This window comes from Fringilla coelebs, assembly GCF_963513975.1.
Source record: "Fringilla coelebs genome assembly, chromosome: 8".
In the NCBI taxonomy this organism is placed as follows: domain Eukaryota; kingdom Metazoa; phylum Chordata; class Aves; order Passeriformes; family Fringillidae; genus Fringilla; species Fringilla coelebs.
In genome coordinates, this window is record NC_140066.1 from 5,390,378 (window position 1) to 5,402,910 (window position 12,533).

General features: G+C 47.6%; 1 protein-coding gene across 2 annotated transcripts in view; it reads left to right on the plus strand.

Moving 5' to 3' along the window:
• Positions 1–12,533, plus strand: part of PRKG1 (protein kinase cGMP-dependent 1) — a gene marked incomplete at its 5' end in the record, with an annotated part of 340,143 nt that overhangs the window by 318,469 nt on the left and 9,141 nt on the right. For both annotated transcript variants that reach the window (XM_084210094.1, XM_084210093.1), the window contains 3 exons: positions 5,222–5,361; positions 9,382–9,471; positions 11,124–11,265. In XM_084210094.1, coding sequence (XP_084066220.1) covers positions 5,222–5,361; positions 9,382–9,471; positions 11,124–11,265 — 372 coding nt within the window. The remainder of the gene's footprint in view (positions 1–5,221; positions 5,362–9,381; positions 9,472–11,123; positions 11,266–12,533) is intronic.

Sequence of the window (12,533 nt, forward strand, 5' to 3'; positions counted from 1 at the left end):
GAGCACACATCTCCTCTCTCTCTTAAGTGGTTTATGGCATTGATTCATGGCCTTTTAAAAACAACCTGGAGAATTGGGTGAGTGCTGGGATTGGAAGAGCAACCTAAAATCTTATTTAACCAGATTCTGAGTAGCAGTAGAAACCCTCTCCTACACCTTTTTTATTCAGTTCTAGAGTGGTTGCACTTGGTTATCCTCAAAGCTGAACGCTCAGCGCCTGACCCATGACAACACACCGCAGACAGTGTCTGGTTTTGTGCAGAACCATAGAGAAAAGACAAAATTTGAGCCTGCTTTTGGAGCTTTGGAGCTCTGTGGTCTCCTTTAAAGCAGAGCCAGGGCGAGAGGAGAGCTGTTTGCAGCACCAAGGCAACACAAAACCTTGGAGTAGGAAGAGGGAGTTGGGTTACGCCAGGAGGAGCTCCGGACACCGGGCACTCGTGCAGAATGTCAGGAACTCTGCAAGCCCAGGCATAGGGGGGACAGAGTCACTGTTGCCACCACAAAACCTCAGGGAAGCATCGGCTCCACAACCCTGTGGGAGCTGAAGGATAATAAAATGGGCAAAACCGGGGGGTTTTGGTGGTTATTGGTGATGGAAAGAGGAGATCTGGTGTGCAAAGCTCAGCTTGCTCTTCCCTGACTTTTTCTGACTGGATATGAAATCCTGTGGAGGAAAGAACATCTGTGGGAAGACTGGTCCCTTCCTGGGGTTTGGGGTTGAATGTGTGATTATTTTGTTTGTGACTATTTAATTTATGAGTAGTTTGAAGGAGTCACCTGCTGAGGATGCTTTAGAGCGGGAGGTCGTGCTTAGCCTCTCTTTTGAAGTCCCTCCCTCCTCTCCTGACCCCAGGGATTTGCCCCCTAAATTAACATCTGCCTTCTCCACCCTGTAGAGAGGGACCCACCAGTCTGGGGCTTGGTTTGAGCCTTGTGAAGGTTTTGGGTTCATTTTTAAGGGGTTTTGCCAACCTCAAGATCTTCCTGGGGAGGTGCACGGGTTTGTGTCCATGAGGGGTTGCTGGTGGGACCCTCACCAGTGGCCATGGCCAGGTGACATGGACAGCCCTAAAGTGACAGAAACTCCACCCTGGTGATGTGTGAGCCTGGCCCAGGAGAGAAGAAGGGCAGGAGGTGCTCTGTCCCTTCAAGGTTTCAGCTCAAGTAGAAATATTCCATTCACACCTCAAAAGCCTCCAAGAGGTGTGAAAAACATTCCCAGATTTTTTTCTTCCAGGGTGGGTGCCCCTCTCCTGAGCAGGAAAATGCTGGATAAGCTCATTTTTTGTAGCTCTGAACTGCACACAGATAAAACATACTTAAAAGTGTAGCTCAGCACACCACATTTTGTTGGTTTTTCTTTACCACGGAAGGAAATTTTGTTACAAAGCCAAGAAAATATTCCTTTTGTCAAAACTGAGCCTGGAATTGCTGCCTCATGCTTCCACCTCCTCCATTAAAAATATGGTTTATTGCTTCGGGCTAAAAATGTAAAATATATCAGAGGAATCGACTCTTTTATTGCCTGAATATGGAAGTGCAGGAATGTTCCTGGAAAACATTCCCAGGTTTTGTGCTTTCCAGGAGTAAAATGGATGAAAAAAGTGAAGGATGTGGCAAGGAAAAGGGATTTTATAGCTTTGGTCACTAAGTCTCAGAATGTCACCACTGGAGAGGGCAACTGATGTGGCTAGGGGGCAACTGGAATGTCTGGGGCTGGGATTTGCCAAGAAGGAATAACATTCCCATTGGATGTGGTTTTCCAGACACCTCTGGGAATGCTGGTGCCTTGGAGAGGTCACCCTTTCCATGCCTCCATGCACAAGGATATGGCTTTTAGGTCAGACAGGCAAAAATAGAAATTATTTCAGATTCCACGGATGTTACACATGGAAATTCCCTTTTGTCTCGCTTTTCCAGGCAGTTTTGTTTTCTGTATCTCAGGAAAAAAATTCCAAAGCTTTGGAATGAGTGGTTCTTGCTCAGTTTTTTGGTGGCTCTTCCAACATCCTTATGGATGCTCCTCTTCATCCCAAACTGGGCTATGCAATTGACTTTAATCTAGGTTTTTCTTGAGGGATAAATCATCCAGGGTTGGAGGAACCACAACAAATGGCAAGCGAGGACTTTTTGGGATGCATCCACTTCTTTTTACAGCTCAGCCTCCCTGCTTTATGTCAGCTGAGCATCTTCTGAGGTGGGATCCAGGAAAATAGGAATTTCAAGTGCCACTGGCATAGGGAATATCCCAGCCCAGAGCACTGAGTGCCACCTCCAGCCCTTCCTGGGACACCTGCAGGGATGGGCACTGCAAAGCTCCCTGGGCAGCCCCTGCCAAGGCCTGAGCACCCTTTCCATGCAGAAATTCCTGCTGCTGTCCAAGCTGAGCCTCCCCTGGCCCAGCTGGAGCCCCTTTCCCCTTGTCCTGTCCCTGTTCCCTGGCAGCAGACCCTGACCTCCCCTCTGGCTGATGATGGGGAATTCTCTTCCATCCTGGGAGAAGAGGAATTCCTTCAGTAGGAAAGGGAGGCTGTCCCCTCTTGCTGGGACAGGAGCAGTCACTGTGTGTGTGCAGCAGGATTAGGAAAGCTCAGCTTGCAAATGCTGCTCTCAGCAACAGCTGCTGCTATTTTTGTTGGTTCCACCAGATCGAGCTGGGAAACAGAGAAAATGCAGGATCTTGGCAATGGCCAGCAAGCAGGAGCAATTGGAATTCAGCTCCCAAAACGCTGCTCTTTTGTCAGTCCTTATTTAATAGAATAATGGGGAATAGCCACATTTCAGCAAAGCATGGATTTCTGTCTCCTTTCTATTGGAAGAATTCCACAGGAAACAAAATTCCCTTGGGAAAAACATCTTTGTTTTGGAGATTCAGAGGGACACAGAGGGAAACTGTGGTGAGTGGGGACCTTAAATCCCATCCAGTGCCACCCCTGCCATGACAGGGATACCTCCCACTGTCCCAGGCTGCTCCAAGCCCCAAAGTCCAGCCTGGCCTTGGGCACTGCCAGGGATCCAGGGGCAGCCACAGCTGCTCTGGGCACCCTGTGCCAGGGCCTGCCCACCCTGCCAGGGAACAATTCCTTCCTTATATTCCATCCATCCCTGCCCTCTGGCAGTGGGAAGCCATTCCCTGTGTCCTGTCCCTTCATCCCTTGGAAATATCCTGGAATGTTCAGTCATAGAAATAAATCCTTCTCTGAGGCTTGTTCTGCATCCTGGTAAATATTTATGGAAGTTTCCACTTTCCCAAGGTCAGCTGGGATTGGGTCAGCACAGGAATTGCTGGAGTTGCAGACTGTTTATCACAGACATAGGGATGATTTATAGGGAATACAGGCAGGGAAGGAGGAAGGATAAGAAACACTTTTTTCTTCTTTTCCATTGTGCTCTGGGTTTCATCTCCTCAATGCCCATTTTCCCAGCCAGCCTGAGAAAGCACCAAGGTGTAAAACCATGTTTATTTCTGTGTAAGTGTTAAAAACCAGACAAAAATCAGGCCTGGTGTTGTCTCTGTGTCCTGGGAACTGAAGAAGTTTAAAACCATAAAGCAAAGGAAGGATTTTGGGGCGGTTCCAACAGGAGGAGCCAGCTGTGATCCTATGAAACAAGGATATGGAAAAGCCAGAGAGGATGCACCTCTCCTTTTTCCCTGCCTTTTTTTTCCCCATAGAATTCCAGAGTGCTGGAAGGGACCTTAAAGCCCATCCCATTCCACCACCCCTCCTGGGGTTTTTAAGGGGATCCCCTCCCTCCTGGTGTTCCCCTGATCCCCGAACTAGACCAGAACAAAGCAGGTGGACAAGAAACTGTTCAAGTTCAGGGTGTGTGGCCTGGGAAAAGCCCAGGGGAAAGTTTGGATGATACTCCCAGAAACACAGTGGGATTATTGAGATCCCTACAAGGACACCCAAACAGAAGTTGCCAGATGGCACCTCGTGCTCCCCAGGGGGAAAGCACCTCACTGGAATATTGTTGTGAGCAGCTGCCGGGGGAATTCAGCAGACTGGGAGGCCTGGGAGGTCAACAGCAGGGTTTCTTTGAGAGGGCTGGCCAGGATGGGAAGGGTGGCTGCCTTCCAGCTGGCTTTGGGATAGCACCTGCCCCTCGGCGTGGCTCAGGGTTCAGAAGTTGCCAGGGTTACCCCGAGAGCAAGCAAACAACTCCTGTCAGCCTCAGCTGGGGGAACCAGGCTGAAAATAGGGGGCAGGGGCTTTAGGTGAGAAGCAAAGCTGTGAGCAGTTCTGCTCATCCTCTGCAGGCATGCCAGCTCTGCAATTCCCAGCCACAGCCAGCACAGGTGGGGTCACCTGGAGGAAAGGGGGCTGGGGAAGCCAGATGGAAACTGGCAGCATCTCCTGACCCTGTGGTGGTACCAGCTGCTGGGGTCCCAGTTGTGGGTGTCTCAGGGTCTGGATTGAAGGCACTTGAGACAGCAGTTCATGTTTGGACTCAGGTGTTTATTATTTCTTATCAGTAAAACAGTCTCACAACCATGAGTTTGGCAGCAAGGCCAACAATCTCTTGGTACAAGGTCTTTTAAGACTAAACTATCCAATTAAGAACTGACACCTGGATTATTTCCCTTTTAACCCAATAATGATCCCACAGAGCTGCAATGGGGACTTTTCTGCCCAATTACAAAATGCCACCCAAACCCATGGAGAAGGAGGAAGAAGCAGCATGAGGAAGAAGCCCAGGAGGACACCCTGTGCCCTCCATCCTGCTTCCTTCCACAACACACTGAAAATCCCAAACCCTAAATTTCTCACCAAGGGATACACCCACACTGCTCTCTATAATCTATTGCACACTTTTGTGGGTTCCAGTCTATTCTGGAGTTTAGGAAACTTTCTCCATGAGTGAGGGTCAGAGTCAGTGCTCCCCTGGGGCTCAGGGCACCCCAGAGCAGACAGAGAAATACTCCCTGTGCCCTGGGTTTGCACAGACCCCAGAGCAACACCCACATTTAGCTTTCCCCTAAAAATCCTGATGTTTAGGAACAGCTTTTTCAGCAGTAAGCCAAGCAGTTACAAACCTGGATCGTGACTGGAGCGGCGGGAGGAGCTCCTGGGAGGCCGGCAGGTGGGATTGCTGGCAGGCAGGCGGGATTACTGGCAGGCAGGTGGGATTGCTGGCAGGCAGGTGGGATTGCTGGCAGGCAGGTGGGACTCCAGGCGGGCTGTGACCCGTGTGTGACCTCGGTCTGTCCTGCCAGGTGCAGCTGAAGAGCGAGGAGGCCAAGACGTTTGCCATGAAGATCCTGAAGAAGCGGCACATCGTGGACACGCGGCAGCAGGAGCACATCCGCTCCGAGAAGCAGATCATGCAGAGCGCCCACTCCGACTTCATCGTCAGGTACCTGCCCCTGCCCCGGGCTCTCAGCGGGCCAGGGAGCCCCACGGGATCAGCCAGGGCAGGGAAAAGCCTGGGAGGGAATGGAGCTGTGCAGCAGGAGGAAGGTGCTGGGCAGAGCTCACTGGAGCTGCCAGGCGATCCATGTGGAATCCCAGGGTGGTTTGGGTGGGGAGGGACCTCAAAGCCCATCCAGTGTCACCCCTTCCATGGGCAGGGACACCTTCCACTGTCCCAGGCTGCTCCAAGCCCCAAAGTCCAGCCTGGCCTTGGGCACTGCCAGGGATCCAGGGGCAGCCACAGCTGCTCCAGGGCCTGCCCACCCTGCCAGGGAACAATTCCTCATTCCCAATATCCCATCCAGCCCTGCCCTCTGGCACTGGGAAGCCATTCCCTGTGTCCCCAGTCCCAAGTGCCTCTCCAGCTCTCTTGGAGCTCCTTTAGGCATTGTGGTATTTGCAGGGGTCCCCAGGATGAGGTGAGAGATGAGTGAACCTGACTCCATGTTCTCAGAAGGCTGATTTATTATTTTAATATATTATATTAAATAATACTATTCTAAACTATACTAAAGAATACAGAAAGGATACTTACAGAAGGCTAAAAAGATAATAATGAAAACTCATGACTCTTTCCAGAGCCTCGACACAGCTTGACTGTGATTGGCCAATAAGTCAAAACAATTCCCATGAATGAAACAATCACCTGTTGGATAAACAATCTCCAAACACATTCCACATGTGAGCACAACACAGGAGAAGCCAATGAAATAAGAATTTGTTTTCCTTTTTCTCTGAGGCTTCTCATCTTCCCAGGAGAAGGAATCCTGGCGAAGGGATTTTTCAGAAAATGTGACAGTGACAAGGCACTGGACTCACCATCAAGAATTTACACATACATATAAATAAATAAATAAATAAACACACACACACACACATATATATATATATGTATTATATGTATTTATCATGACTTGGCTTTGTCCCTGCTCAAAGTTTCTTTTCCTTTTCCTTCCCAATTTCTGAGTTTTCCGTCCCACTAAGGGAAGCTGGAAGGCAGGGCTTGATCCTCTGAAATGGCACAGTGCCATGACAATGAGCAGCTGAGTCCAGCATTCCTCTTTAGGGAATATTTGACAACTCAAGTTCAGCATCCCCGGACTCCTCACGGGCAAGCACATTAAAACCATCTCCCTGCCCCAAACCTAAGCACGTCTCCAGGGAATAAAAGGGGCCTTTTTGGTTGTTTCCACCCTAATAACAACATTCAGTCTCAAGCTGTGCCAAGGGAAATATAGATTGGATATCAGGAAAAAGTTTTTCACAGAAAGGGTGATAAAGTTCTGGAATGTTCTGCCCAGGGAGGTGGTAGAGTCACCATCCCTGGGTGTGTTTAAAACAGACTGGATGTGGCACTGGGTGCCAGGGTTTAGTTCAGGTGTTGGGGCTGGGTTGGATTTGATGATCTTGGAGGTCTCTTCCAACCCAACCCAGGGATTCTGTGAATTCTGAGAATTTCCCTGGCTTTTCAAGGACTGTGAGGACAGAGAGGGAGTTCTTTCAATGCTCTAGGTCAGGATGGAGCAGTGGGTGCTGAGGATCCCTAGAGCCACCTTGAAGGGCATCCAAGCCAAGCCTGTCTCATCCCACCCCTAGAGATACCTGCAAAACTTCTCTGCCTTAGGAGATCAGCCCTGCTCCCAGAAATTGCTCAGGAGATTCAAACAAACCCTGGGGGAAACCAAACCCCTGGGATGAATCCAGAGGGAAGCACGTGGCCAGGCTGGGGCACTGGGGGGGTGTTTCCTTCCCAGGCTCATCCCTGGGATTCCCCTGGAGCCCATGGCTTCTGCTGTGATTCATGGGTGACAGCTGGAGCCCGACACTGCCCGGCTGCCATTCCCTTCAGGATGTGCTCTTGGATCCAGATTCCTTGTAACCCAGGCTGGAGCCAAATATTCCCTCTGGGCCATTCCAGCTGCTGGATTTTTGGAAGGCTGAGCTGTTTTGGGATGAGAGGGGAAGTGCAGGGCCAGCCAAGCCACCATTCCCAGAAATACCCACTCCTAAATAGAACCTGAGCCTCCAAAACATTTCTTAATGGAGCCAGTGATATTCATGGCTGGTAAATGAAATCCCCACTCTTCATCCTTCAGCAGGGAAGCAGAGCAAGGATGTTTTACCTGAGCATCTTCTCCTTCCATACCCTGCAGTGTTTCCCACCTTTTGCAGGGTGGGAATCTCTAATTAACTCTAATCCCTGAGTTAGAGTCAATATCCCATGGAAACCCTGCTCTGGGAAGGGACTTGCCAAGTCACAAAGTCCAACCTTTTGCTATTGCTAGAAAATATTTGATTTATCAAATTTGATTTCTGCTTTTCCCCCTCTTCTTCTCTTGCCCATCCACAGGGATTTGAAGTTTTCCTATAGTATCTATCCTAAAATTATTCAACTTATTTTATTGTTTAATCAATAACTTGTTTATTCCATTTCTTGGACCAGCTGGGATAATTTTTTTGGGGGGTGCAATGGGCAGAAATTAGAATATTTCAGTAGATTGATTCAGTTTTGAGCTGATAGATGAAAGGTTGGTTTAAAATAATCTTGGAGCAAGGACACAGCTTCTGGGATGTTAGAATGGTAAAGGCAAAATTCCTGAAGAGCTTGGTTGTTTTCTCAATTCATTGTGTTTGTTAAAAAGTCTTTGAGAAGTAATTTGGTTTGGTTATTAAAATGAATTAAACCAGGCAAAAGGAGCAGGAGAGGGCAAGTGGTACTAAATAAAATTGGCTTTTATATAAACTGAAACTCAAACAGAACAAAATGCTCTGGCTTGGATCAGGGGCCAAACAAGTGCAAATATTTCAAGGAACAAAGAAATAAATAAAGAAGTTATTCAAATATTTTGTCATTTAAACTTAGGAAATAACGTCCTTTCATGTGTCTAAACTTTATGCTTCCATGATAGCTGATAAATAATATTTGATTTTTTTTTAATCTGTGCATTTTAGGCCAGATTTAATGCCCATAAAATTTTCAGCAGGGCTGCCTTAATTAGGGAAAGTATTTCAGTACTTGGTAATTTAAATTACCAAGCAATTAAAAACATGAAATTGCATTTTGGATTCTTGAAGTTTTCTGTAAACTTTAATATTGATTAAATGTGTATTAAGATAAATGATATTTTGTCCAAGTGGCAATAAATAAGTGGGGGGATTTTTATTAAAACAAGCAATTTTAGCATCCTTTAATGGCCAGTTGTAACTGACTATTGGTTTTATATAAATAGAAATGGATGTCTTCCAAAGGAACCAAATCCTGCAGTGTTTTCCTGCTGATCCATCCCACAGCTCTGTCAAAATAATAACTGGGATTAGCAGGGAAGAGCTGGAATCTGCAAAACTCACCTGGTTTCATTTCCATCATGTGGTAACAGCTCTTGAATTTCTAACTCCTGGAATTTTTAATTCCTAAATTTTTAACTGCCAGGAATGCAGGAATTCCACCAAGAGTCACCCTCAGCATTCATTTCTGCTGCAGAAATGGTTTAAATTATTATCCAAAAATTACAAATTAATTTCAAGAATTAATAACTTAATTAATTACAAAAATTAAAATTACTATCCAAACTATGTGCAAGGAAACCTTCCCTGTATCCACACCCTGCCGGAATCCTGGGTGGATAAAGCCGCACGTGGAAGAGGAAGTACAAAAGCAGCTGAACATTAAAATCAAGTACAAAAAAGAATCTCTGGGTTTTTTCCACCATAGTTATTCAATATTATTGAACACATCCATAAATCCAATTAATGTGATATCATTAGGAAATCCTGTTGAGCACAGAGCATGGGTTTTAGAGCACAGTTCAGAACTAGAGGGTGGGTTCACAGAGCCTGGCCCATCCCTTGGGACAGTTTTTCCTCCACATTCCTTCCTGGGAGGAAGAGGAAGAGCATTTCAGCTCCTTTAAGCTCTGTGCTCAGACAATGGATTTATTTGTGATTTTCTGCTTGCCCCCCTCAGGCTCTACAGGACGTTCAAGGACAGCAAATACCTGTACATGCTGATGGAGGCCTGCCTGGGGGGAGAGCTCTGGACAATTCTCAGGGACAGGTGAGCTGGCACTTGTCCTGCACTGGGAGATGTTTTACATGTCACAATTCCAGCTGGAGGGCTTGGAAGGGTCTCAAAGCCCATCCAGTGCCACCCCTGCCATGGCAGGGACACCTCCCACTGTCCCAGGCTGCTCCAAGCCCTGTCCAGCCTGGAAGGGGCTCTGAGCTCTCCTGGAGCCTTCTCCTCTCCAGGTGAGCACCCCCAGCTCTCCCAGCCTGGAGCAGCTCCGTGGCCTCCTCTGGATTTGCTCCAGCAGCTCCAGGTCCTTTTGATGTCCCAGTTTTTAAATCACAATTTCCCATCTCATTTTTAAATCACATTTTCCCACCCCTGTGTCTGCAGCCCGCCCTCTGTGAGTGTCAGTCCCAACTCTCAGCTCTGCCACATGGACACTGCTAAATAATATCCATAAATATTTCCTGGGGTTTATGGCCCAGCCAGGACTGAGGGCGATGAGCAGGAGGAAATTGAGAACTGTGCAGTGTCTGTTGGCCCAGAAATTCCATACTGCACCAGGGCTGCTGATTCAAGTGGGAATCAGAATCCACACCCTGCCAGGAGCACTGGGCCATCAGGATGCAGCAGTGACATGGAAAAAATGAGTTAGGAAAACATGCATGCCCCAAACCCCACAGTCCCTGCCTTGGGAGGGGCCACCTTGGAGTGTTTGGGGTTGCTGGGTGCATGTGGAATATGTGCCCACAGAGCAGGAAAAGCTGCAGGGAATTGTAACTCTGGAATAGCCTCATCACTGGAGCAGAATTCCATTGGATTTGGAAAGATCGATCAGAAAGATTAAATTGTCTTTTCATTTCCCAGAACATATTTTTTCTGTAGTCCTTCCTTTTCCCAACAGCCTTTTTCTCACTGAAAGGGGAGCTGGAGCAAAGTTAGAAGGTGCTGGCTGGGATTTTTCCTGATTTTTTTTGTCAGAGCCTGATAATTCCATCTTTAATTCTCGGATTTAAACTGAGGTTCTGCTGCCATCTAGCTTAGACACTCTCCTGGTCTCAGCCAGCCCCCAACAGGCAGGGGGATGTGGGTTTTTTTTTGGAAAACTTCAGAAACAAGGAGCCAAAGGTGCAGTTTGGAATTTGCATTAACTCTCAAGTCCCAGCAGCTGTGATTTTTCTGCCTTTTGTCTCAACTAGAAACATTAATACAGAACTTCTCTGTGCTCCTCAAGGGAGTTTTAGCACTCAAAACCCAAAGTTGTAATTACAAAAAAAAATACCTTTTTGCTTAGAGGACAAGGGTTTCAAAGTTTTATTTCTAAATTATAGCATAAACCTTAAAATAGTTTCAGGTATAAGAGGCAAAGAGGCTTCTTCAAAAATGGAAATTTAACTAGAGATATAGAGATATAAAAGTGAATATAGAGAGAGAGAGATCTAAAAGATACATTTTATATATAGAGATATTAAATTAATATATAGATATAGAGAGAGAGAGATAAAAGTGAGATATATTTTATATAGAGAGATATAAAAGGGAATTTAGCACCAGGAACTTTCCAGGTGTTAAAAAGTGATTTTCCTGCAGTGATAAAAGTTTTAAGAGCAGAATGAATTCCATGGGGAAGGAAACCACTTCCCAAGGATTCATCCAAAGGTTTTATCCCCTTTTCCCTCCCTCCTTCCTTCCCACAGGGGTTCATTCGAGGATTCCACCACCAGGTTCTACACGGCGTGCGTGGTGGAAGCCTTTGCCTACTTGCATTCCAAAGGGATCATTTATAGGGACCTCAAGCCAGAGAACCTCATCCTGGATCACCGAGGTTATGCCAAGCTGGTGAGTGCCCAAAAAAATCCCCCCAGCTTTGACCAGAAAGGGTGAGGAGCAAAGTCCCCCCACAGGGTCCATCAGGGGATGCTGAGAGGAGCTCAGGGCAAGGTGGTGCCATCATCATCATCATCATCTGGGATGTTCTCCTGGCTTCCAGCAGGGCTCAGGGCATGGCTGAGCTGAGAAACGCTGACTGTGAGGTCACAGTCTCAAGCTGCACCAAGGGAAATATGGGTTGGATGTCAGGAAAAGGTTTTTTACAGACAGGGTGATAAGTTCTGGAATGTTCTGCCCAGGGAGGTGGTGGAGTCACCATCCCTGGATGTGTTTAACAAAGCCTGGATGTGGCACTGGGTGCCAGGGTTTAGCTGAGGTGTTGGGGCTGGGTTGGACTCGATGATCTTGGAGGTCTCTCCCAACCCAGTGAATTCTGTGATTCTGGCTTGGGGTTCAGGTCCATGCTCCTGGAATGCTGTGCTGGTCCCTCAGCAGCCCCCAGCTCCTCAGGCATGTCCCTGAGTGTCCCAGAGCCCTGTGATCATTTGGGTCCCTGACCAGCCCCAGAGGACTCCACTTCCCAGGATAATGGGATTTTCCATGCTTGCCACTGCTGTGGGGACACTGCTGTAGGGCCACAGGAGTGGTGAGCCCAGCATGTCCCAGCAGCCAAACTGGGAGGGCACTGGTACTGCTTCACTCCTGATGGTGGGAGAGGAAACCAGACTTGGCAGCAGGTGCCTAAATCACAGAATCCTGGAATGGTTTGGATGGGAAGGGACCTTAAAACCCATCCTGTTCCAAAAAAAAACCCCAACAATATCATGCCATGGACAGGTTCCACCCTGCTGCCCACTTGGAATTAATTTGGAAGGATTCTCCTTCAAAATTCAGCCTACACTGTGTCTTGTAGACTTCACTTTTACTCCATTATTTTTCTTTCCATCTTCTCTTAAAATCCCAAAATCCCAGGCTGATTTGGGTTGGAGTGGACTTTAAAGCTCCAAAATTTCACCCCTGCCATGGGCAGGGATACCTTCCACTATCTCAGGCTGCTCCAAATGTCCAGCCTGGCCTTGGACATTTCCAGGGATCCAGGGGCAGCCACAGCTGCTCTGGGCACCCTGTGCCAGGGCCTGCCCACCCTGCCAGGGAACAATTCCTAATTCCCAATATCCCATCCAGCCCTGCCCTCTCACAGCTTAAAACCATTCCTTGCCCATGTTAATTTCAATTTAAAAGAAAAAAACCAAAACAAATCAATCCGAGCTGTGAGT